Source organism: Petaurus breviceps, unplaced genomic scaffold, assembly GCF_028583685.1.
Source record: "Petaurus breviceps papuanus isolate PSGF00001 unplaced genomic scaffold, PetGlider_PUasm1.0 64, whole genome shotgun sequence".
In the NCBI taxonomy this organism is placed as follows: Eukaryota; Metazoa; Chordata; class Mammalia; order Diprotodontia; family Petauridae; genus Petaurus; species Petaurus breviceps.
Window position 1 is genome coordinate 7,537,721 of NW_027186428.1, and position 27,188 is coordinate 7,564,908.

Sequence of the window (27,188 nt, forward strand, 5' to 3'; positions counted from 1 at the left end):
TACCATAGTAACCTCTATGGTCAGGTTCTTTTTTTGTTTTGTTTTTTGCTCATTTTTTTCCAGCCTATTTTGTGACTTTTAACTTTATGTTAAATTTGGACTTTGTTCCTGGGGTGGCATAGAAACTGTCCCAAACTTTTTGCACTGGGGGCCCACGGCCTCAGTGCTGACTTGCTTGATGTTAATTATGGAGATAAAATACTCTTTCAGAGAAGGTGATCTCAAGGGATCACCCCCAGATAAAACCCATTTTAAAGTCCCCATCTCCTATCATAAGAATAAACCTCTTCCTTCCATGAGTGCTCTTCAGTGAGGACTCCCCCTTTCTGCCCTTCATTCTGCCAGTTTCAATGCCTCCCTTCCTTTACCTCTCCAATTCTCCTATTTCCCCTCTTCTTGTGGCAAAACTATAAGGCATCATCATTACATCATTGTTCACCTGTGGAATTGATAGAGTACATTACACATTTTCTTCTATACCTCCACTCTCCTCTCTCCATCGATGCACCCTCCCACTTTGCAATTTTGTCCCACAAAATACCTTATTCCACTTGCAGGTGGGTTGTTGGTTGTAATCCATGGTATTTCAGTTCCATTCCTCCACCTTTATTTCTCATTCCGCTCCCCCTCCCCCAACTCCTTTACATCTTTATTCTCTTCTGTACTTAGAAAAAAATCTCTTGGTAATTCCCTTCCCATCCCATCCCTTTTAACCCAGTATGTTAGCCTTTCCTTTTAATTCTCTTTTTAAAAATAACAATCTCTAAACATTGGTAACTAATTTCATTACTTCATTATTTATTCTTTCTTTGGTAACTGTACTTACTTTTCTTGTATTTCTGTGATTTGGGGTATTTGTAAATCAAATATTCTGTTCCTGTCTTTTTTTTTTCCCTTTTCCAGAATGTCTCAAATTCCTCTTGAATGTCCATCTTTCTTTTTCATTGATGATTAAGTTCAAGTTTGTAGACTTTGTCATTTTGGGGTTAAAGCTTGAGTTCTTTTGCTTTTCTGATGATTCCATTATTTTCTTTGGTTTTGAGTGCAGAATAAAATTGTAGTATTTGAATTTCTTTCCTTCATATTTGAAGATCTTTCTTCTGGCTGCTACCTGAATTTGTCATTAGAACTGCTAAATTTAACCACTATGTATCTTGGAATTTGAAGTGCAGAATTTTTTTTTTTCTGGAGGTGATCTATGTATTATTTGAATTGGTAGCTGTTTTCTATAGTCAGAGATTCCGGGCAGTTTTCTTATATTATTTCCTGGATTGTGATATTCAAGCTTTTTTGATTTGTCATGTTCTTCCATTTTCTTCCACTTCAGTATTATTATCAGGCCTACACAACTTGTGGCCTTTGGGCTGCTTATGGCACACCACAGGATTTTGGGAGGCCTGCAAAAAATGTAGAGGAAAACATCCTTTTGTACATAGAGTAAATCTTTTGGTGCAAATTGTGCAGGCCTGATTTTTATTTTCCAAATCTGTTATTCTCTCTTTTGTATCTTTTGAGAAACTATCTACTGTGGATTAAAATTTTTTTTCCTAGTCTGCTCATTTGCTTTTTTGTTACTACATTGAGACCTATAATTTCTTTAAATTTTTAAAATAATTTTTTATTAATGTTTTTATTTCACCATGGTTTCCTCCAGGATGTATCCCTCAATCCTTCCCAGAGTGTCATCTCAAATAACAAATAGTATTTTTTTCTGTTGTTTTTTTTTTTTACTTTTTGGAGGGCAATTGGGGTTAAGTGACTTGCAAAAGGTCACACAGCTAGTATGTGTTAAGCGTCTGAGGCTGGATTTGAACTCAGGTCCTCCTGACCCCAGGGCCGGTGCTCTATTCATTGTGCCACCTAGCTGCCCCACAAACAGTATTTTTTAAAGACAAAAAGTGAAAAAGAGGAAAAAGTAAACATAATTGATCAATGCATTGAAAGAGTTTAAAATTATGTGCAAAGTAAAGCACTTATGGACCTCCCATCTTTGCAAAGGGATTGGGTGAGAGGAAACATAACTTCTGATACATATTCATTCTTAATTTATTCTCTTATTGATTTTGTTTCTCTTTTGGGCCATTTTGGAATTTCTTGTTGCTGTCCAAGCTCTCTTGGTATCCTACAGGAGTCTGTATATCATTGGGCATTGGTTCACTTTCCTTTGTCTCATAATATTTGTTAAGAGAGCTTTGTAATTTCTTTGAGGATTAATAGTCATCCTTTCTTCTCATTTTAGGATTCTCTGTTGATTTACTTATGCATTCTGGGTTTTTACTGAGTTTTCTTCCTCTAGAAATCTTTGATATTTCAATCTTTTTTCTTTAAACAGGATACATCACTGTTACTCACCTTCTGATTCCTCCTTGGCTTATGGACATGCATCCAGGTCTGCCTCAGCCTTCTGCCACGTTAGAGGATTTAGGTTTCACTAGTCTTGGTTCTTGTCCCTAGTGGCCTCTGACAACATCAGATTGGCCCCAACTAGGTTTCAGTCTCCTTTCCTTCAGGCCTGGCACAGTTACTTATGCTATTCCTCTCTGCTAGTTTCCTTAGCTCTTGTCCTTTCCTTCTCTGTCTTGGCTCTGTCATTTTTTTCAGGGTTCTGAGAAGGTTGGAACAGTCTCTTAAGCCTTTGGGGTGTCTAACCTAGGGAATGCCTAGGCAGAAGGCAACATGAGTTGTGTGGCAGGGCAGAATCAGTCATGCGCTGCTTGTTGCAGAAATGGGAGGCAGGCAGGGGGTGAGTATATTACAGTGACTCTGCAGCCAACATGGGGATATAACCACAAGCATAGGCATCAGTTTGTGTGTGTCTGCTAAGAGCATGGAGTCTAGTGGAGAAGTAGTGCTGAGTGATCAGCTTCAAGGTTTATCATCCTGATATTAATTCACAAGGATTTTACCACATGGGCGCTCTCACTTTTTTGTTTAGCTGTCAGTACTCCATGTGGTACATAATTACTCTGAATTTTTTTGAAAGTCAATGAGGACTGGGAAAAGTATTTGGTCTGCTCTCTTGGTCAAGTGACCTATAAGTATACTGCATTTTCTCAATTATCTTCTGGGCCCAAGCTTGGTCATTGTACTTTACATGGCTCTTTCCACTTACATATTTCTAATTATTGTGAATATTGTTTTATGCTTCTGCTTACTCCACTTTGCATTAGTTCATATAAAACTTCCCATGCTTCCTTGAATTCTTCATATTAATCAGTACTTACAGCACATTAACATTCATATACCAATTTGGCCCGTTCCTCATGAATGGGCAACTACGTTGTTTCTAATTCTTTGTCACCACGAAAAATGAGTCTGTAAATATTTTGGTGTATATGGGGCTTTTCTTTTCATCTTGCTATGGGATCTCTGGGTTAAAGTATATGAACATTTAGCATTATTTTGGATCACAAATTGTTTTCCAATATGGTTAGGCCAATTTATAGCTCCACTAATAAGTGTGCCTATTTTTCCATAGCTTCTTCAACACTATTTCCATCTCTTGTTAGCTTTACCAATTTGATTGCTATAAGGTGAAAACTCAGTTATTTCAGTGTTCTTATAGTTTTTTTGGAGCAATCTTTAATATAGTTGTTAATAGTTGGTGATTCTTTTGAGAACTGCCTATTCCTATCCCTTAACCATTTTCCAGATAGCTGGTGTTGGGCCTGGAGACAGTAAGACCCAAGTTCACAACTAACCTCAGACACTTAATAGCTATATGACTTTAGGTGAGATAACAAACCTCTCTGTATGTCTCAGTTTCCTCAACTGTAAAAGGGTGTAATAATAAGTGCCTACATCCCAGGGTGGTTGTGAGGACTAAATAGTATTTAAAAAGCACTTAGTGAAGTTCCTGGAACATTGAAGGTGTTTAATAAATGCTTACTAACTCTTTTGTTTCCTTCCACCCATCGAGGAATGGCTATTTAATATTTAGGTGGCATTCTAAGATTATTATGGTATATGGTATAAGATGCTGACCTAAACAATTTCTGCCAAGGTTTTTCATTTATCCTAGCAGTTCTTGTCACATAGGAAGTTTTTCCCTAAATAATTTATATTGGGTTTGTTGAACACTGAGGTTTTTAGTTTAATTTTCTTATTTTTCCTTATCTTGCCTGTTCCATTGATCTACTTTTTTAGCTTTTTTTTTTAAAGCAATTGGGGTTAAGTAACTTGCTCAAGGTTACATGGCCAGTTATTTCTGGGTGTGGTGCTGAGTATCTGAGCCTGGATTCGATCCCCAGGTCATCCCGACTCTGGAGCCGGTGCTCTTACTCGCTGAGCCACTGGGCCGCCCCAACTTTTTTAGCTTTTGACCAGTACCAGATTGCTTTGATGATTACTACTTTATAATAGAATTTGAAGTGAAGAGCAACAGCCACTTTGATATGGGAGATAGTGAATACATAGAAAAGTAGTTAGAAAGGGGGAGACTGGAGAATAGCTAGCATTTCATTTTGGCTGGAACAACAGTACTGAATGTGAAAGGGAGTAGTATTAATAAGGTTGGAAAAGGAGGTAGGAATCAGTTTGCCAACACCCTTAGATATTGTGCTCAGGATATTGTATTATATCCTATGGGTAGAACAGAGGACCTTTGAGTACCTCAGAGTGATTTCTGCAGCAGTGAGGATGGGTGACACTGACCTCGGCACACTCTCTAACCTGGCACTGCTGAGACCATCTCTGAGTCAGGCTGGGCTTGGGAGGATGCATCTGTGGGCTGGGTTATAGAGAGGTCAGTCTGTGAGAGAGGTCTAAGTGGTGTAACCAGGTTTGGTGGGGGGTTAGGGTACCAATATATGGCTGATGAATAGAATGAAGTTATTTGACCCACAAGGAGATCTAATCCATTTACCTTAATCATCAAATTAGCCAGGCTGACTTTATACAAAGCTAGACTAGATGATAATAGATGATGTCTTTTAGCACTTTGATAAACCAGGCAGTAGAGTGATAAATAAATCAATGACTTTAATAGAAGTAAAGGTTATAGAGAGCTATCATTAAAAAAATTGTTTATTAAAGTTTTTTTTAATATCCCTAAAACATCACAGTAGTTTTCACAAAAAAAAATGCACTTTTGACCAGGTGAAGAATATGCTTCAATAGTACCATGGCAACAGAATCAAGGGGAAAAAAAGGCAAATAAAAAGCTTACTACCCTCCACATGCCGCATCAAGTTCCAACTATGGCTGTCATATGGATTAAGTAAGTACCTCTGCTACTTGGGTGAGCAGATACACTCACACCCACAATCTAACAGGAGAAACTCAAATCACATCAATGGTCTTAGTCATTTTTTCCAAGATAGAGATCAGAAAAGGAAAGCACCCCATGTCGTCACTTTTGGCATCTTCACAAGTACTAGTAGTACTGGCTCCTAGCAAATCACTCGCATCCAGTTTATCTGCGGCTAGGCACAGATGGCAAAAAACTTAAGGACCAGTCAACACCCTTTTCCAAGTATAATTTGAAGGGCAAATGAAGAGCCCTTCCCTTCTAAATTCTGCCAGAAAAATCTCAAGGCTTTGGGAGAACAGATGTGAACCTATTTTCTCTCCCTAAGTCTCCCCCACACATTCCCTAATTCTGTGTTCCCTTCAAACTCCTAGGAAAACAACAACAGCAACAATAACACTCGGAGCGACATTGAAAGTCTGGCATATCGAACAATGGAAGCAGTACAGAGCGGTCATTTGTTATGTGGTCCTGGGTAAGCCCAACCCTTTGATCACCCAGGAGCTGTGCTGAGTGATCAGAGAAATTCTGCTAGCAAATTACTGCATGGAAGCTGACATTCTACGTCAGCCTAACTACATTCAGGTTTTTCCAGCCCCCATCCTTTCTTTAGCCCCAGGAAAACAAGTCTGTTTAAGCATTCCTAGGGAAGATAGGAAAATAAGACAATCAAAATTGCCATCCCCCAGCAAATGAAGGAAGGAAAAAAAAAATAAACATTCAATTTTATTAGTGGTCTTTTTCAGAGAATCTCAAATTACTCTGTGAATTTAGTATGTCATCCCCATATCCACTTCAAATACCCATTAATTCTAGTAGTTATTGGACTACTTATGAGAAGCCAAGTTCATTATGGTACTGAAAGCAACCTAGTCTTGATTTCTCTTAAGGATAGTGTCTATGTGCCTATTCAACAAAGGGGGAATGGTTTCAATGTAATAAATACCAGGACATTTACTACTGCAGGACACTTAGTGTTCTCATAAGCGCTTGCAGGAAAGTCTTCTTCAGCCTCTTACTGAATACAGGCTTCACTAAAGGGCTGTGGTTTTAAGAACTATGTGTCTCTCTTCACCTTCTTTTAATATCCTTGGGTCACTGTTGCTGCTGCTGGGAGTTTGTCTGTATTTTATTCTATTAAAAAAAATGACAAATGAAATTTAGTAAGAAATGTGGAAAGCCATCCTCAATCATAGATATATCTATTCTAATCAGAGATTTAAAAATATATATTATAAAGTATTTTAAAAAGGGTAGAACTTCACCAAGGGAAAAGGAAAAACTATATTCTAGAAATCTCATGATTGTTCTTCCCGTTGTTTGCAATATACTAAGGCTCTTGTTTCCGTGGAGACATGTAACAGAGACAGTGCTGGGCAGGATCAGACAGGAGGACATATACTGGGAACACCCGAAGGGTTTAACAGACCAAAGGCTAGATTATTCCCCCCTCCCCTAGCCCCACATCCCTACTCTTCTCAACGCTTTCATTCAGAAATCATTTCTAGGCTTTTTCACTGGCTGTCCCTCGTGCCTGGAATGCTCTCTATCCTCATATTCACCTCCTGGCATTCTTTGAATCCCCAATAAAATCCCACCTTCTAAAGGAAACCTCTCCTGATCCCCCTGAATTCTAATACCTTTCCTCTGTTTATCTCCCATTTATCCTGTGTGTGTACACACACACACACACACACACACACACACACACACACACAGAGAGTTTGTAGATAGTTGTTTGCATGTTGTCTCCTCCACTGGACTTTGAGCACTTTGAGGGCAGTGAATGTGTTTTGACTTTTTTTTTGTAGACCCAGTGCTTAGTACAATGCCTTACATGTAGCAGGTCCTTAATAAATGTTTACTGACTGATAGCAAGATCACTTAGCCTGCTTTCCCCTAAAAGGCACTGCATGGAGAATTTGTTGGGCTTTCCTATTTTACTTTGGGCTTCTCCAAGGAAATAAACTATTCTTGTTACACTACATACAAATCTGTCACAGCGTGCCCTGAGTGCTTACGTGTCTGAATGGAACAATCAGGGAATATGCCAACTGTGAGGGCTAAATGAATCAAGAAGAAATATTATTATAGCATCTTAGAAAAGAGCTTTCCTTACCCTTTGACCCTCAGCATCTGATCAATGGTATCTGGGAGAGGGATCCCAAAGCTCTCTGGGAGGAATAAGGTAAGGATGGCTGTCAGTACAGTTAGGCTCCCCATGAGGATGTAGGGCAGGAACCGGTCATAGGCACCTAGAACACAAAAGATCTGGGTGATTATGTTGGGACTGGCCTTCAATGCACCATGACCTGGGTGCACTGTCATCTGGTCATGTCATTGGGTCCTAGTACTTACTAGGGTAGCCTTTCAATCCTCTCTTCTTCCCATCTTCCCCCCCCCCCCCGATGCCATCCTTGCTTTTCCTCACCACCTCCCACAATACAATATTCAGGACAGATTTGCCTATTAGCCCAGCATTGCCCAAACAGCGCACTTGTTTACCAGAAGTAAAGGCCAGTGGACTGAGGATAGTAGCCTCTTGCAGCTAATCAAGGATGTCACTGAGGGCCAAAACACTTGGTGTTGTTTCTGCATGTTTCCTAGTGTCATACTTCCAAGACAGCCATTGCATCAGCTCATAGTCAGAAATAACCTGACTAGACCAGTTCCACAGATAGGCCCTAGTCTGTCTATGTACCTTTTTGCTAAAGGAGGTGAGTTTCCACTTGTTGGAGTCACACAGGCTGTGCACAAAAGACTGCCCAATGCTCAAGGGCACCCACTCTAGTTCCAAAGACAAGGATCATGGCTGGGTAAGTGGGCTATCCCTGGCTGGGAAGTAATACTTCTCTACTCCAGAGCAAACAAAGGCCACAATAAGATCATCAGATTAAGAAAAGTAGCCAAGTGATAAAAGCTCTGAATTTGAAGTCAGGAGGGAGGAGTCCCAGTTCTGGTTTGGATATGTACTAGCTCTATGAACCTAATAAACACATGCATTTTTATATAGCTCCTTCATTCTCAGGATCTCAAACAAATACTTCTGTGGGAGAAATGCAAATGGAAGTAGCTAAGGCAAAAATGATAAATAATCCCATGTGAGTTTTTATAGCCCTTGGTTGTTTTCTCATTTGAAAAGTAAGTACCTCTTTACAGCCAGTGTCTCTCATAAAGGTCTAATTTCTCAACTATATGGAGAACTTAATCAAATTTATAAGAATACAAGCCATTTCCCAATTGATAAATGGTCAAAGGATATGAACAGGCAGTTTTTGGATGAAGAAATCAAAGTTATCCATAGTCATATGATGAAGTGTCCTAATTTGATTAAAGAAATAAAAATTAAAACAACTCCGAGGTACTACCTTATACCCATCAGAATGGCTAATGCGACAAAAAAGGCAAATGATAAATGTTGGAGAGGATTTGTAAAATTGGGTACACTAATGCACTGTTAGTGGAGTTGTAAACTGATCCTGCCATTCTGGAGAGCAATTTGGAACTATGCCCAAAGGGCAACCAAACTGTGCATACCCTTTGATCCAGCCATACCACTACTAGATCTGTATCCTAAAGAGAGGAAAGGGAAAAGGACCTGCATATGCAAAAATATATGTGTATCAGCCCTTTTCATGGTGGCAAAATATTAGAAATTGAGGGGATGCCCATCAGTTGGGGAATGGCTGAACAAGTTGTGGTATATGAATATAATGGAATACTACTGTGCTATAAGAAATGATGAACAGATAGATTTCAGAAAAACCTGGAAAGACTTATATGAATTGATGCAAAGTGACATGAGCAGAACCAGGAAAACACTGTACACAGTATCAACAACACTGTATGATGACCAACTATGAATGACTCAGCTCTTCTTAGTGACACGATCCAAGACAAGCACAAAGGACTCATAATGGAAAATGCTATCCACATCCAGATAAGGACTGATGGACTCCGAATGCAGATCAAAGCAGACTTTTTTCACTTACTTTATTTTTTTCATGGTTTTCTTCCTTTTGATCTGTTTCTTCTTTCACAACTGTGACTAATATGGAAATATATTTTACATGATAGCACATGTATAACATATCAAATTGCCTATCATTTTAGGAAGAAGGGAGGGGAGGAAGAGAGAAAGATTTGGAACTCAAAATCTTGAAAAAGTGAATGCTAAAAATTGTCTTGACATTTAATTGGGGAAAAAAATAAAATACTATTTGAAAAAAGAAAGAAAAGTAAGTACTGTCACCACAATCAGCACACATACATTTTTACCACTAACTCATGAGTTATGCTTTTTGATAACCCAGAGACACCATATGATAGAATCATAAACAGGGGAGCTGGAAGGGTCCTTGGAGATCATCTTTTTTACCTCTGAACAGAATTTAAGTGGCCACCTCAGGTGGCCTTATACTTAGCTTTTCACAGAACAACTTCATAGAGACTATGCTTGTCAGCTAAAGTCAAGTCAGTTTGTTCCAATCTTATGCTAAACTGCCATGTTAGCTAGGAATATGACTGGTATATCCCTTTTGTTCAGGCTGCACACTGTCCATAGTGACTCACCGAGGTAAACAAAGTAAGGAGACAAGATGCTGCCCAGTCGTGATGCCATGGAACTGGCTCCCACACCCATGTTCCTGACCACCGTGGCATAGAGCTCAGCTGTGTACACGTACACCATGGCGAAAGCACAGGTGATCCCAAACTTCCCGATCATCACCAAGGCATTCGACAAGAGGTACAAGTCTGGGGAGACAAAGCAAGGACAGGGAGACCACCTTTCAGTGAGGTTCAGAGCAAATGCCCTGCCTGCCACATCACTCTGATCATTTCTAAAGTTCTGATCCTCCTTGCCTGAAGATTCCTTCCTTCTGCAGTGAAGACCTCTCCATTTCTTTGTGAGTTTATATAACTTCCTAGTGTAAAGGAAGAGTTGTGCCCAAGATCCTGATTCTAGCCCAGTGTGTGTGTGAAATCCCCCTGGAAACCCTAGTATACATGGTCAGCATGTGCTGACCACCATCAGAAGAGTATCACCAAGAAACTGAGAGCTTCAGCCTATATACTGAAAGAATATACTGCAGAGGTCCTTTTAAGAACCAATTTTTTTGGCCCTATAATAACCTAATGGTTGTTATATTTGACTCTATAATGACCTATACTCGATAGTTATTAAACCTGGTTTCCAAACATACCCACTGTGATTTTGCTTCTGAAGTATGGCCACTGAGCCCTGTGCTGCAGCCACTGGGATTTATTTTGATGCATTTTTAGCTGCTGGAGGCAGGGAATGCTCCCCAGATGGGAGTTCATTTTCTTCATTTACCCCACCCTGTACTTCCCAAGGCAGATGTCTTCAGATCCATCCCATTGTTCCTTAGGATATTTAACCCGTTTAATACAGAAATGAAGATAACCCAACAGTAACATGTCAATGCCTCCTCTGAGTTAGCATCTCCAGAAGCTCTTTAAGGATGCCTCCTCACATCAGCACCTCTATGTAGCTTAACACTTTCCCTGTTATAAATGATCTGTTGGCAGATTTTTGGTAGATTCTGGTGGTACTGGAGCCTGTGAGTAGTTTAGTAATATTTCTATTTTGAGCTGTTTCTGCTAATCATGTCTTCTGTCACTTTGAGCGAACTGCGGCCAGAGCTTGGCCTGAGTAAATGAAGCTCTCTTAGGTCCTGGATCAGGTCAGGGCTCTGTCCCAAAAATATGGGACTAGGAAAGGCTACTCACGCAAGGGTACCTGGTGTCAGGTTTTGTCCTCAATTCCTATGTTTCTGTGGCTTCCTTAACACTGGGAAATGATACTGCAGTTCAATACAGGACAGGATGGGAATATGATGATCTGGGACATCTGGTTCCTGCCTGTGGTATCAGGATGGTTATAGGGATAGTAGGAAATAATTCCTACTTTGCAAGTTTTTCTTTCTCTCTACCAAGAAATATTTCTCACCCGAGAGTCAGATGTGTTGGCCACAATCAAGGCAGTGTCAATGTCTGTAAGAAAAAAGGGTTTTTAACAGTGATTGGGCTCATTAAGCATAGGGCTCATGGTGGGGAAAATGGAACAGGAATAGCCCTCCTTTCTCTTCTGGAGAGAAAGCAATGCCAAATTGTCCTAGAATATTTCTTACCCACTCAGGGCTGGGACAAAATTAAAGGGCCTTCTGAATCCTGGCTTAAAATAATACCCCAGTCTTACAGAGAATTGCATTTCCATGGTCCTCAGGCAGTAATGTTACATCAAATAGAAGTTGACACTTGATTTTATTTCCTATACTAGTCATTCACCTATAAGGGTGTAGAGAGAAAAAACAAAGCATGACCCACAAGGCCCTCACCTGGGGGCACTAGTTGTATGAAGAGAAGAACACTGCCACCCAGGAAAAGGGCAGCTGACATGGAATAACGCCGGGGCAGGTTCTGTAACAGTAGCCAAGCAATAACGTATGCAGGGACCTCGATCACACCAGAGAGGAAGCAGTTCACGTAGTTATCCCCATGTAAGTTTGGAGTGTCAAGTGAAAGACCAAAGTAGCCCACTGATATGGTCATCCTGTTAAGAAATGGTGATAGTTAAGGGAAAAGCAAAGCTGGAAAGACCATTCCTCACCCCATTTAATACCTGTGGCCAGCCTGTGATTCTTACGTAAGGGAATCTTTTGCGATTTAATTATTGCAAGAAGCAAAAGTAGAGGATAGAAGATTGCAGTCCACTGATCTATTGCTGCTTTAAAAAAAAAAAAACTCCCTGAGTAAACTTGCTGAGGAAGAAGCTACAAACTTTATCTAGCTAGGAACAGGTACCACTGCAAACATATGGCTTCACACCACCTTTAGATGCTTTAGTACAGAAATGAAGTATTGCCAATGCTTGTAAAAGAAAGGGAATAATTTCCAATGTGCCTCATTGTCCACCTCCCTCCTCCCCCCACATGATACACAAAAGCACTCTGCCATTCATCTCAGAAAACCACAGACTAGACACATGGAGGAGGGAGGTGGCCCTGAATCCTCTGCCCACTAGAGAAAAATGCAAAGGGATATTTTATCAGGGCAGATTTATAATGAATGTTAAAACAATTTAAGGAAGCAAAAACACCCTGGAGAATAATTAAGTATTATGAGGGAAGAAATATCAGATCCAATGAATGGGATGAAAATTGATGAGAAGTTGATATGAGAATCATGGAAGGTTAGAGCTGGAAGTGACTTCAGAATTCACCTACTCCAACCCTTCCACTTCACAGTTGAGGAAACTGAGGCCCAGAGATATGAAGTGATCCAGGTCACACAGTGAGCTAGCTATAGAACCAGGTCAGATGAAAGAGGACAAAGGTACTGACAGACCCCTTGAGTGCAGCCACCAAGAAAAAATCTGAAGGGTTAACAGTCAGCTCTCTGTGGGCAGGGCCCTTCCTTTTCTGAATTCTTCTATCTTCTCCTCCCTACCCCAACCCTATTCCCTACTCTCTGATACAGTGACTGGCCTCCTTGTGCCACATACAAGACCCTGCCTCTCTTTGTAGCCAAACTTGAAAGCTCTCCCTCTTCATCTCGGCCTCCTGGCATCCCTGGCTTCCTTCAAGTCCCAACAAAATCTCACCTTCTAAAAAGCCTTTTTTGATCTCTCAATTTTTGCACCTTCCCTCTGCTGAAGACTTCCTTTTCACCTTATATATAGCTCGTTTCTTTACATGTTGTCTTTCCCCCTCCCCCTTCAGACTGTAAGCTCCTTGAGAGCACAGATAGTGTTTTGACTTTCTTTGTAACCTATGCTTAGGACAGTGCCTGGGACACTTCATGAATGTTCACTGACTGAAGATCAAATAAGAGAATCTATGTTAAACACTCTTAAAACCTTGAAGATCTATATAAATGGCAGTTATCATCAGAATGATTTGCCTTCACTAGAATTAAAGCCTCCAAAATACTGGAGCAGCCCCTGTCAGAACCACCAGCACTCTCCCTCTCCCCCCCACCTGGGACCTCTCTTACATATAGTCATTCTGATCTCTTCTGTGGCCCCTCCCAACCTCCAACCTTTTACACAATTATTTTCCCTTGCACAGATTACAGTTAACTCAGAAATTTGCCATTCAGATGGAGAATCTCACTGGGAGGTTCATTTTAAAATTTTATTTTAATTAAATCATGGCCTCTGAATAGTGATATTCTGTACAGGAGCACCGAAACACAGGATAAAGGGAATGCCCTCAGTCCCACTCTCACACATGCACTCTCACTCACACCAAGTCTCAGGAGAGCTGCTGGACTGCAAACCCCAAGGTTAACTGGAAAGAAATATTCTACCTTCATTGGCTGCAGATCACTCTTCCCATTCACAGGTTGAGCCCTGCACACTGGAGTTGTTTAGTTCATGGTAACAAGTGACCAGCACTTACAGTTTGGGAGTGAGGCTGTGCTGAGTCAGGGTGTGATCTGAGGCTAACTGTATCCTAGGCAGGACTTTTGGAGTTGTTTTGCATGTTGAAACCCCCCCACGCATGTACTTTTAAAAAGTATTCTTCAGCACCTAGAAATCTCAGTGAAACGAGAAGAATTGTAGGGAACCACTGAGTGATTCATTGTAGCCTGGAAGTTCCCAGGGTGGCTGGGATCCTTGCTGTATCTTGTATGAGATGCTGCTATTAAAGAAGCCTGTGCTATTCCTTAGAAATGAATGACTCACAGACACCCGCAATCCCTAACTTGACATGCTTAGATTTTCTCTTACAGTAGTTCCACAAAGCACACATGCCATGATTCAGTGTCTGTCTGCCTCTTTCTGAGGCAGGATTTGTGCCTGTCTTTTCGATCCAAGTCCAGTACTCTGGCCACTACACCTCTTCCTTAGAGGCAGGGGAGAGCCCTTCACCTTGGTGACTTTTCCCACCTTGGGTATATAGGATTTGCTTGAAAGTCTTCAACAATATTTCCCCCTTTATACCTAAGGTACCAAAGATTGTTTGGTTGCTAAAGTTCCTTGGTCTTGCCATAAGAAGTTTTGTCAATAATGATGAAGACCTTGTGGTTGAGTGCATTAGGATCTTTCTTTTCCCATCACCTAGATACTTCTAAACATGTTGTATTATATATATAAAAGGGTATATAATAAGGGGCAACTAGATGGCACAGTGGATAAAGTGCCAGGCCTGGACCCAGGAAGACTCATCTTCCCGAGTTAAAATCTAGCCGCAGACACTTACTAGCTGTGTGACCCTGGGCAAGTCACTTAAGCCCATCTGCCTCAGTATTCTCATCTGTAAAATGAGCTGGAGAAGAAAATGGCAAACCACTCCAGCATCTTTGCCAAGAAAACTCCCAATGGGGTTACAAAGAGTTAGACACAACTGATCAAAAAATTTAACAAGGAACTGGAGATAAGGTTCATCCTTACCATTACTATTATTTAACAGTCTCTCTTAATAACTTCCGTGTCCATGGCCCTATGTACTACAGAGAGTGATTTAAAAAAGCTGATAGACCTTGTCCTCCTCAGGAACTTGGTCTTAAACCCTCTGAATAGAACAGACTTAAGGAGATAGTCCAATTTGTTCCCCTGCCTCCGTATAGTCCTTTCCTAGCCATCTCAGAGAAGAGAGTCTCTCCTGCCTCCATCTTCTGAAATAGTCACTGTTTCCACTGATTGCCACCCCACCCCCAGTGCTGAGGATATGGTACCGCCACATCCACTACTTTCTGAAGTCAAGAAGGTTAGGAGAAAGGAATTCTCAAATTCTCAAATTTATACTCTCATAACCATTATCTAGATGAAGTTGAGGCAGAATCCTATTTTGGAATCTGTAAACTAAGAGGAACTCGGCTCTGTACCTGCCTTGGGATTTGGGGTAACCTGGCACTTCTGGTCACTTCTCTTCACTGTGTTTATGTTTCTTCAGTTCTGGTTCTCAGGGGGAATCATTTTACCTTTACTGTTCTTGTCTCCCACTATGAATATTAGAGAGCTTTGTGGACAGAGGCATTTGGGAGGTGGAGTCAAGATAACAGAGCGAATCCCACATTTTTGCCAAGCTTTCCTAACACTTGTCCTCCACAACAACAACAAAATGTTCCAAACCAAATTCTGAACAAGAAAGCCAATTAAAAGTCACAGTAAGTCATTTTTCCAGCCCAGGGAAGCTTAGGAAATCAGGAGAGGTCAGTGGACACTTGGGTGGGGGCTGGCCAGGAGCATGATGCAGCAGAAGTGGCACCAATGGTAATGACAGCAACTGGCTACGTCAGTGGCAGCAGTAGTGGGGAGTAGCCCAACACCTTGGCATGGTAAGGAGACTGAACATTTATTCAGAAAGATATCCCAGGGGACCCCTGCACTGGCATAGGGAGCAGGAATGGCAGCTTTGTCACTCATCATCTATCCCTCTTATCACACAGTATGTATTTCTGGGTCACAGTTCCAGGGTGGAGTAAAAGCAGTTGTAGGGAGCACCTGTATAAGGACCTGAGGACAATAACCTGACCTTTCCCTGATCGTACCACATTGAAAGCACTGAAAACTATAAGACCCTTGGGCCTAGTTGCCAAAGAAAAAAAGAACATAAAAGAAGCTCAGGCCAGTCATTTTAACTACCTGCTTCCCCCCCACCCCAAACCCTGTCTCAAGGTGAACAGAGCCCAATATAACATAAAATCCAAAGTCAAGAAGGCTGGAAAAATGAGCAAACACCAACAGAACCTGACCATAAAAAGCTACTATGCTGACAGGGAAACTGAAGACTCAAACTCAGAAGACAATGACCTGAAATCATCTATGGGCAAAGCCTCAAAGGAAAAAAAAAGCAAATCAGAACAAATCCAACAAAAATTCCTAGGAAAAGCTAAAGAAAGAGATGTTTAAAAAAAGCAAAAATGATTTTAAAAATCAAAGAGTGGTAGAGAGAAAACTGGGAAAAGGAATGAGAGATGCAAGCAAATTATGAAAAGAGAAATCAACAGCTTGGTAAGAGGCACAGAAAATACTGAAAAAAATAGCTACTTAAAAATTAAAACTGGTCAAATGAAAAAAGAGATAGAAAAGCTTGCTGAAGAAAATAACTACTTAGAATTGGTGAAGTGAAAGCTAAGGAATCCATAAGACATCAAGAAACAATAAAACAAAGTTGAGAGACTGAAAAAATAAAAGAAAATGTTAAATATCTTATAGGAAAAACAACTGACCTGGAAAACTGACTGAGAAAAGACAATTTAAGAATTGCTGAACTACCTGAAAGCCATGATAAAAAAAAGTCTAGACATCATATTTCAAGAAATTATAAAGTACAACTGTTTGAATATCTTAGAACCAGAGGGCAAAGTAGAAACTGCACAAATTCACAAGTTACCTCCTGAAAGAAATCCTAAAATGAAAACTCCCAGGAATATTATAGCCAAAATCCAGAGCTCTCAGGTAAAGGAAAAAATACTGAAATCAGCCAGAAAGAAATTATTCAAAAACTGTAGAGCCACAGTCAAGTTTATACAAGATTTAGCAGCTACCATGTTAAATTAATAGAGGGCTTAGAATGATATTCTGGAAGGCAAAGGAGCTAGGACTACAACCAAAAATAATATACCCACCAAAACTGACCACAAGGGAGAAAATGGGTATTTAGTAAAATAGTGGACTTAAAGTATTCCTAATGAAAAGGCCAGACCTGAACAGAAAATCTGACATTTAAACACAAGACTCAAGGAAGACATGAGTGAGAAATTATAAGAAACATAACAAGGTTAAACAGTTTATATTTCTATATGGAAGAGTGATACTTGTAACTCCTGAGAACTTTATTATCATTGGGGCAGTTAGGAGTGTACTTAGAGGGTATGTATGTAAATCTATTATGTTGGAATGATCTCAAAAGAACAGAAAGGTAGAAAAAAGGGATGCAATGGGAGAACATTGAAGAGAGAGGAAGAATGGTAAAAAAAAATTATCTCATAAAAGAGGCATGCAAGGAAAAGTTTACAAAATGGAGAGGAAAATGGCGAACGGTGGTGGGCAACACTTGACTCCTACTCTCATCTGAACTGGTACAAGATGGGAAGAATATAGATATACACACAATTGGGTGCAGAAATTCATCTTACCCAAAAGGGAAGAAGGAAATAAAATTTTAAAAAAAGGCAAGGGGTGATAAGAAGGAGGGAGGATTAAGGGAGGCAGTAGTCAGAAGCAAAACATACTTTTGAGGAAGAGAGAGGGTAAAAAAAGAGAAAAATAAATAGAACAGAATAGGATGGAGGAAAATACACAGTAATCATAACTGTGAATGTGAATGGGATGAACTCACACATAAAACAGATAGCAGAATGGATCAGAAACCAGAATCTAACAATATATAGTTTATAAGAAATATACTTGAAACAGAAAGACATAAACAGAGTTAAATTAAGAAGCTGGAGCAGAATTTACTATGCTTTATCTGAAGCAAAAAAGGCAGAGAGCAATCACGATCTCAGACAAAGCAAAAGCAAAAATAAACCTAATTAAAAGAAATAATCAGGGAAGCTACATTTTATTAAAAGGTACCATAGACAATATCAATTCTAAATCATATATGCACCAACCAGCATAGATCCAAATTCTTGGTGGTACAGTTATGTTTAACAGATAGGCTTTCCACAATGTTGCATCTTTTAACATTGCATGTCTTCACCTGATATTTTCTTTGAATTTACATTACTGGTTTGATCTCCATCTGCTTTTTTTTTTTTCTAAGTAATCAGGATTTTAAAGTGTGATAACCCAGCCACTAGTGCTATTCTGGTAGCACTGAGACCACACTTACTCACCACAGAATTATAGACATGATGGTGACAACCCGGATGTTCCGGGTTCGAAGTAGGTCCAAAATACCATGGGACTTCTGCGTCCGGGAATTCAGGTCTTGCATCTGTAGGAAAGACAGGGTAGTGAGGGAAGAGACTTCAGCCAGAAGACAAGCATGACTTCAAAGGACAGGGTTCCAAATGCTTTTCATAATACGAGGCTTTTTTTTTTCCCTTAAGGATTCCAGTCTTCTGAAGAGCTTCCTAGACCTTAGCAGCAGAAAAACTGGAGGCAAGTTTCCTACCTAAAATTTTTATGAAGTTGCACCACCATGTTAAGATGGCCAGTTACTCCTTAGCTTAGAATTTAAGGTCATTCATAACTGTCATTCATAAGGCCAATTCATAACAATTCATAACATTCACGCTGCCACCTTGACTTTCTAATTTATCTTGCATTACTCCCCTTCATGTACTCTATGTTACAGTAAAACTGGGCTTGTTCATTAACCCCCCCCCATGTAATCCCTGAGCTTTCCTACCTTAAGTACTATGCCTAGAATGGCCCCTTCCTTCTTTTTCCTCTGTCCTCCTCATTCCCCCACCTTTATTGAATTCCTACCCACCCTTTAAAAGTCCAACTCAAATAAGGCTTTCTCTGATCCCTTTAGTAATAACCCCTCCTCCAGTCTTATCCACCATTTTGTTTATACATGATGCTTTTATGTATTATTTTCTTTGCTTTATATTTTCCTGCCAAACTATAATACAAGCTCTATGAGGGCAAGGGCTGTCTTACCTTAATGCTATCTTTCTCTTAGTGTTAGAACAATGATTTGCCATAGGCTAGGTGGTGCAGTGCCAGGCCTGAAGTCATGATGACCTGAGTTGAAATTTGATTTCGGACACTTACTAGTTGTGTGACCCTGGGCAAGTCACTTAGCCCTGTTTGCATCAGTTCCTCATCTGTAAAATGAGTTGGAGAAGGAAGTAGCAAACTACTCCAGTATCTTTGCCAAGAAAACCCCAAATGGGGTCATGGAGAAGTTGAAATGATTGAAACGACTCAACAACAACACTTAAAAGTTTGTTGAACTGAATCATTCCCTGTTGGGCATGAAGCCAGAGCAAGAACACAAACTGACAGCTCATTTCCTTGACTGCTTTGAAAGGATTCACAGTGCAGGCTAAATAGAATCATAGCATCTTTAAATCTTCAGGCTATGAGAGCTGTAAGGGACATCTGAGGTCATCATTTGACAGATGAGGGCCATAAGACATCTGCATCAGAGACTGTGATCTTTGGGGAGGGCTGGCCACTCCTCTGTGTCTGAGCTAAACAAACCATTAACAATTAATTTTTATTTATTATTTTTTTCTCCCAAAAAGGAGAATAATTTACTTTTTGCCCTGTTCAGTTTTCATTTATGATTTCTTGAAATATAGCTCTGAAAAAACAGGCTTTAAAAAAGCCCATTGTGTTTCACATGGGAACTACTTGTGGTTGTTCAGTCTTGTACAACAGTTTGTGACCCCATGGACCATAGCACTCCAGGCCCTATCCTCCACTGTCTCTGAAGTCTGTCCAAGTTCATGTTTGTTGTTTCCATGATACTATCTATCCATCTTATCCTTTGCCATTCTCTTCTCCTTTTGCTTTAAATCTTTCCCAACATCAGGGTCTTTTCCAATGAGTGCCTTCTTCTTATTATGTTGCCAAAGTATTCAAGCTTCAGTTTCAGTTTTTGACCTTCCAGCAAATAGTTTGAATTAATTTCTTTAAGTACTGACTGATTTGATCTCCTTGTTGTCCAAGGGACTCTAAAAATGTCTTCTCCAGCACCACAATCTGAAAGCGTTGATTCTGGACTACTCAGCTTTCCTTACAATCCAACTCTCACAGACATACATTGCTACTGGAAAAACCATTCCTTTGACTATACAGACCTTTGTTGGCAAGATGATGTTTCTGCTTTTCAGTATGTTGTCCTGATTTTCCATAGCTTTCTTTCCAAGGAGTAAGCATCTTTTAATTTCATGACTGCAGTTGCAGTCTACAGAGATCTTTGAGCCCAAGAATATAAAACTTGATACTGCTTCCATTTCTTCTCACTCTTATTTGCCAGGAAGTGATGGGAACAGCTGCCAAGACCTTAGTTAGCTGGGTTTTTCAAATCTTAAACTTTAAGCCATCTTTTACACTCTCTTCTTTTTTTCACCCTCATCTTTAAACCCAAATCACTCTGGCTTTTGCTGAATGGACAATAATAGGCCCAAGCCTTTAGGTTTTGATGGGTTAGAATGAGTGTAAATAGCAATTGCTTTCTGTTGTGGGCAGAAACTTGAGGGTCTTCCCTTCCCAGATAGATATTTTTGTAATGGTTAATTAGGTCATTTTTGGGTCTCAATTCTTACCTAGCCCTTAATCACTAAATGTGTGTTGCCTCAGACAAACTGAGACTTAGGAAAGCCCTTAATTTAGAAAGGCCAAGGTCACCCATTACATCCCGGGCCATCCCCAGTCACCTTAACATTCATCTTGCCACTGGATTTTGATGCCTCTGGAGGAGAGTGCACAGCTTTGTCTCACTTAAATCCAATTCACAACCAAGTCAAGATATCATTCTGTGATGTCACTGGTCCTTTTCAAAAATAAAGGATGACAACAAACAAGCCATTTTCCTTATTAGCATCCATCCTAGGCCTTGGATATGGTAGGTGCTCAATAAATGTTTGAACTGAACCCAAACCAGTCTGTTTTCTTGGAAGCATTTCTGTTATTTGTTCTCACACTGTATGTTTACAGAACTGGTCCTAGGGAAAAGAGAATTTGGAAAGAAAAACTGGAGAACTGACCCAAGCTTCACCCAGAGTCACTTCCTGTCAAACTTGGTGCAGCCTTAGCCATTAATCAAGCTCATGTCCAAACATTCTGATGTTTCTTCTTAAGTAAACCTGGTTTAGAGTGGTGGATTTTTCCCTAAGTTAGCAGTTCAATAAAAGGTCAGTTTGTGACTTAATGGGAATCACTGAAATAGTCTCTTTTCTTCAAAACAGTCTTCTATTGAAGGGGGATAGATGGTAGTCTCAATTTTTCTCCAAACATTCTGGTTCACCCAATGTGAACCTTGGTTGAACATATTTCTGTGACTGGGCTTCCTTCCTCTTCCATTTATCAGGGGCTATCAGTGAGTGTTTCCAAGCCTCCCTCCTATTGCAGCGCCAGGATATCTAGGCTAAAGGGTCAGGAAGTATTTAGCTGTGGGCCCTCTCCAGGGAGCAAAGGAAAGGGGGAAGACATAAACTAGAGTATTATAAGAGGAGGTGGGGGATGGGACATGGTGTTCTGGGAACTGTTTGTGAAAAGACTGGTAGGTAGGTAGAAGCCCCTGAGTGCTCTGAAATCCTAGGTCACCTTCTAAAGTCCCTCCTAGCAGAAAATCTATGAACCTCTGGGTTTAAGGAACTTGTCAGAGCTCCTGCTTGAAATGGAGGGCGTTTTCCCCTTGGGCCCTTTAAGAATTGTAGTAGTCCTGACTTCTGAATGTGGTGAAGATGAGAATATCTAACCATGGTGTCCTTCACCTCTCTGCCGCTGGCGCTGGAAGCTAGAGCACAAAGATGACTGTTTCCCTGAAGAATTCCCAGGACTTATTCTGCATTCCTGGTTTCTCAAATCCATGCTCCTGGGAACCTGCCAAAGGTACAGCCAGGCCATAGCTTGGCAACAAACACACCTAGCCTTTTCTGGTTGATGGTAGGACCAAGGGGCAGCGTAGCCCTGCTACAGCTTTGGGCCCCAAAACTGGGAGAACAAAGTAAAGAGTCTTCGACGAGGCTCCAGGAAGGAACAGGTTCTAGCAGTCACAGATTTCAGGGTTCAAACACACATAGCAAACTGTCCACTTTTACCTATGAGATGATGCCCACAGGCAACAAGGAGACTCTCCTATCTACAAACTCAAATTCCAAACTGGTTCTTTTTAGTTTATATATTTTTAAAAATTATATCTCTCTGACAAGTCCCTGAAATAATAATCCCTACATTTACATATCACTTTGTTTTTAAAGCACTTTTTAAGTCAACAAGCATTTAATACTGAAGATACAAAGACAAGCAAACAGTACCTGCCCACAAGGAGTTTATATTCTTAAAGGAGAAGACGATAAATAAAGCTGAAAATGTGGGGAGTGGGGAAAATGGGGATTGAAGGGGCATGAAAGAGAAAGGCCAGAGAGTTAGGAGTGGAGGTTTACATATAATCTTTCATTTGATCCACACAATAACCCTATGAGGTAAGTACTATTATTACCTCCATTTTATAGATGAGGAAACTGAAGCTTCAACACAGTTAAATGACTTGCCTGGGTCACAGGACTAATTTGAACGCAAGTCTTAATGACTGCAAGTTCAACTTTCTATCCACTGCCTCAATTAGCTCCTTTGAAGCAGTAAGGAATTTAAAAAGATAAAAACTATGCAAAACGCTAATGTTAAATATCTAATATTTATTACCAGTAAAGGGTCATTATCAATAATCTAATAAATAATGACTGTTTTCCAGGAAGCTCAGTTTCCTGCTTTGAGAAAAAAAATAATAAAACCAATCCATAAGGATGGAAGTTTAACTGGTAGCTCCTTCTCCCCTGACTTAACTCTGCATAAAATAAACATTTAAATTTTTTTTTTTTTTTTAGAATTTGTGCTCGAACAGTATCTGCTTTTCCAACAGGTAAATACAGATGAAGGTTTGATCTCTAGTTTTGCCAGCAAAGCCTTAATTTATCCTGAAGATCAAGAAACTGCCATCCATTGACACCAGAGGCTCCTTTCTCCGAAACTACCCTCATCCTGCTGCTAAGGACAGAGAATACTCTTTTGTTGGCATGTACCACACCTAGAAATAGATGGTCTCAGGCTGATGCAAATGCACGACTAATTTGTCATATCTTTCTCACCACTTACCTCCATAGGGTCAAATATTACTGATGGTCCAACAATTCCATTGATTTTTGCAGCCTTCTGGATGATGACCTCTGCCTCTTTCAATCTTCCCTGAGACAGGAGCCATCTGGGCGACTCAGGAATAACCCTGCAGCAACAAATTTTACAAACATGCTAAATCTACACTGCATGACAATTATGGGTAAGCACTACCAAGATGCTATAAGGAAAACAGACTGTGACACTGGTATCCTGATGGACAAGGTTAGAGAACAAACCCTAAAATCCGTATTCAGAAAAACAAACATGAATGAATATTCTAAGTTCCGAGGTAGATCAGACCAGTATAAAACCCGAACACAAAGGTTGTTTGGTTACTTGGCCCTCTTCCCCTGTAACAATGTCTCCATCTTGTGGACAATTGGAGGAGATGGGGTGTATTTTTTTAGGCCGTGTGTCAACAAGGCTAATTAAATGCAACAAGATATGTGGCAAGAATGGGCTTGTGGTGTGGTCAAAATTCTTTTGAACCTGAATGAGAAATTTAAACATATTTCTCGAACATTTTTCCCTCTTCCTTAGTCATTATTCCAGTCCAGGTTCAATTGCCTTCCTGCATACTGCAGGCAGGCTAATCTTTCCAAACCCCCTGAAAACCAAGATCATTAAATCAGTTCCCCAGTTCCTACGACATACACTTTAAAGTTCGATGCCTACCCTATCAAATATGATTTCCCATTGCCCTAACTATGGGTACTAGTTAGATTGGTCTTCTCATTGGACTTTCCACACAGCATACTATTCCCACATTCATGCTTTTATATTAATCCTGTTCTTACTTAGAACATCCTCCTCCCTCAGAATACCCAAATTCTATCAGTCCTTTAGGGCCTAGACTAAGTCCCACATCTTCCAAGAAGTCTTCTCTGATTACTCTTAGCTTTTAGTGATCTCACTTCTCAGAAGGCCTCACATATTTAGCACTGAAAGAGTTTTAACCACAAAATTCAGCACTTAATATTATATGCCAAGCATTTTTTCTCCCTGAACAGAATGAGAATTCCTACAGGCAGGAGACTATGTTTTCTCCTTTTGTGACTCTAGCTCCAAGCACAGGCTTATACACTAATTTGTTGAATTACTTCTTTTTTGTCAGACTGAGAAATAACCTCTTTCAAAAAAACTTGAAAATTCAATTGGCTTCCTGTTCTTGGAAGCTTTGATTAGGAAGTAACCAAATTGTTTTCTTCTCCTCTCTTTTTAGAACCAAACTACAGAGCATACTACCGTGTTTCCCCGATAATAAGACCTATCCCGAAAATAAGCCCTCCCCTTACTGTGTAAGGTTCCTCTAAAATAAGCCCTCCCCCCAAAATAAGCCCTATTGAGATTGCTACTGTAGTGAAGGTGATCCCCTGCGCTACACGCTACATTATGGTACCCTCTGTATGTACTGTGCCCCCCCACCGTGAAATGCACGCCGCGCTCCAAGCTGCATCCAATCAGAGCTGCAGCAGTGAGTGCATCATCCTGTTCTTCCCCAGTGATTTGCTTATTGAATAAAGGTACATTTTTTTGTTCACATTTACATGTTTATTAAAATTGCTGTCAATGTTCATTAAAATAAGCCCTCCCCTGAAAATAAGCCCTCTGGTGTTTTTCTGTCCAAAAAAATTAATAAGACAGTGTCTTATTATTGGGGAAACACGGGTAGCTTTATGGTCAAATTCAATCAGCTACAGTGGTCTCTCTGTGAATGAAGTCATACTCACCACCACAGCGGAAAGCACAGCAACCCTGGCAGAGTTAGAGCCAGCAGTAACATCCTCCATTCTCGAATGAAATAAGCAACCAATGGCAGGAACATGTAGCCAATTGCATAAAATATGCAAACTCCCAAAGTAGAGAATATTATTCGAATTGATTTGCCCAGAATTTCTGTTCCTTTAAATAAAAAAAAAAGAGGGACATACATTAGCATTGTAACTTGGCTTATTGACTGTTTATAGTAATAGTGTGATATTGTTTTCATTTCAGAGACTTCAAAGTATTTCAGACTGGCTAATAAACCCAAAGGTAGAGGATGAGGCAGGAACTGGATTAACAATTCCAGAAGAGTGGCACAAGTCCACCGCTGGCCCACTCATATGTTCCCTCACTTTCCCCTGAAGAGAATGGAACAAAGGTAATAACACAAAGTCAAGTCCTAATGATGTTACGTAAGCATGTGTTTCTTAGTAGTTGATATTAAATTCCAATGAAAGAGAAAGTTACTAAAAAAGGTCCATAGGGGAGGTTGGAGGGTGGGGTAGGGATAATTAAATTAAAACAAGAGGGAAGACTGTTGTTTAAATCTGAGGAGAAAATAATTCCTTTAAAACTGTACAAAACAAAGGAACCACCTGGGTGGGGGAGAAAATTTGAAACTCAAAGAATCAGGGAACTGAATCTTGTAAACTCAAAGTAAACCAGCAAATTAATAAAGAAAAAAAAAAGGAAAAAAAGAAAACATTGAAAAAAAAAACCCCAAAGGAACCCACAGGCCAGTGACCCTGGAGCCAGAGGTCCAGGGGACAAAAATCCTGCAGAGGAAAGAAGATCTGGCTTCAGCAATTTCTGGTTTTCTAGACAGATAATATACCAGAAAGCAAAGGCCTCTCTGTGTATCTGATTGGTCTCCTCTGACCTTGCTTAGAATTTTAATTAAATAGTTGGATAGGAATTATAAACCCATATTAATAAAACCCCTTTCCTACATTTTCTTTTAAGTAGTTTTTGCTTTTCTCTGGGAGGGAACAATTTCTGTCTTGATAAGTTCATTGATCACAACCTTCTGCTTGGACAACAGCGCCATTAGTTCATGCAGTCTCAAAGATCAAACTATAGTTTTCACCAAGAATTGGTGAAAACTGCTTTACTGGCTAGGTTTTTACTATATCTCTGATTTAAAAGGTCCAACAAGAAAAAAAAATGCACACATCCAGTTGCTTTTGAGATCGAGGCAATAGCAGGGCTCAGAGGATTAGAAAACAACTCTAATTTTGGCTCTTCCATTAGCTCATCTTGGACAAAATAATTAATGGCTTCTATTTTGCCTTTTCTCCCCAGCACTGAGCACAGTGCCTGGCACATAGAAGACACTAAATAAACATTTATTGACTGAGTTTTCCTATTTGTAAATAGGATCCACTCAAGCCTCCTAGTTGGGAATGAGTCTATGGGTGAGGAACACCAGGGAACACAGGAAATATAAAGAATGGGATGTGGATGAGACAAACAACAGGTACTCAGTTCAGCTGAGATGTCATACCAAGAACAAAAGCAGCCACATAGTTAGAGATCTGTCCCATGCCCACAAGGACAAACAGCACTGAGAACATCTCATAGCTTGTTGAGAAGACTTGTAGAAAACTAAAACCTGTCTGCATCCCCATCGTCACAAAGAGAACATTCTTCCGGCCAAACCTTAGAGAAAGAGAGAAAGTACACTGATAAGGGAATAACATCGTGAGAATAACACACCTACTGAAAGGAAGTAGAGACTTGTTCTATGGGAATGAAGCCCTTCCTTAAAGCCATGGGAAAGCAGGACTTGGAAGCAGAAATGCCAGCCAGGTGTCTGGTTTTACTGCTCTCTGCTAATGGACAGATGAGAAGGATCCTGTGCTCGGCCTGAGGTCACCTTAGCTTTCTGGGCTGCTATTTCACACTGCTAACCCATCCTGAGATTGCTTACAGTGCACTAAAACCTGGAGGGTTTTTTTTGTGTGTAACTGTTATCTAACCACATTCTTTTTCTCTATTGTTGAATTTTCAAATCCAAGTGTAAGATATGAAAAATCATCATATTTGATTTGTCCATTGATCTGGCCTACTGAGATCTTGTAGATCTTGTCTCTTGTCATCCAGCATGTTAGCAATCTGTCCCTGATAGTTTTGCATCATGTAAAAAACCGATATGCCTTCCTCTATATCACTGGTTAAACGAAGAGATAGGGAGAGACTGAATATTAGAGAGATGGGGTATGACTGAGGTTTCAATCTGCTGGGAAGAATGGAGGATAAGATCAAGGGCACATGCTGAAGGGTATGTCTTGGAGGCAAAGGAGGAGAGAGCAGGGAATGATGTCAAGGAGTTTTGAGATGAAAAGGAGAGAAGAAGGCTTCACAGTAAAGAGATTCAATTTTTTCAACCAGTGTGTGTGT

The 27,188-nt window shown here is 40.2% G+C and overlaps 1 protein-coding gene and 1 long non-coding RNA gene across 2 annotated transcripts in view; one reads left to right on the forward strand and one right to left on the reverse strand.

Annotated features, from left to right (window-relative positions):
- Window positions 1-4,960: 4,960 nt before the first annotated feature.
- SLC22A5 (solute carrier family 22 member 5) overlaps window positions 4,961-27,188 on the reverse strand; it is a 64,413-nt gene continuing 42,185 nt past the window's right edge. The window contains exons 3-10 of the mRNA XM_069103865.1: window positions 26,293-26,447; window positions 24,755-24,926; window positions 23,004-23,130; window positions 18,062-18,162; window positions 11,608-11,822; window positions 9,821-10,003; window positions 7,368-7,503; window positions 4,961-6,382 (exon numbers count right to left, since the gene is read on the reverse strand). Coding sequence (XP_068959966.1) covers window positions 6,283-6,382; window positions 7,368-7,503; window positions 9,821-10,003; window positions 11,608-11,822; window positions 18,062-18,162; window positions 23,004-23,130; window positions 24,755-24,926; window positions 26,293-26,447 — 1,189 coding nt within the window. The 3' untranslated portion in view covers window positions 4,961-6,282. The remainder of the gene's footprint in view (window positions 6,383-7,367; window positions 7,504-9,820; window positions 10,004-11,607; window positions 11,823-18,061; window positions 18,163-23,003; window positions 23,131-24,754; window positions 24,927-26,292; window positions 26,448-27,188) is intronic.
- LOC138173779 (uncharacterized) lies at window positions 23,077-26,347 on the forward strand. The gene is made up of 2 exons (XR_011171518.1): window positions 23,077-23,184; window positions 25,020-26,347. It is a non-coding gene; the product is annotated as an uncharacterized lncRNA (long non-coding RNA).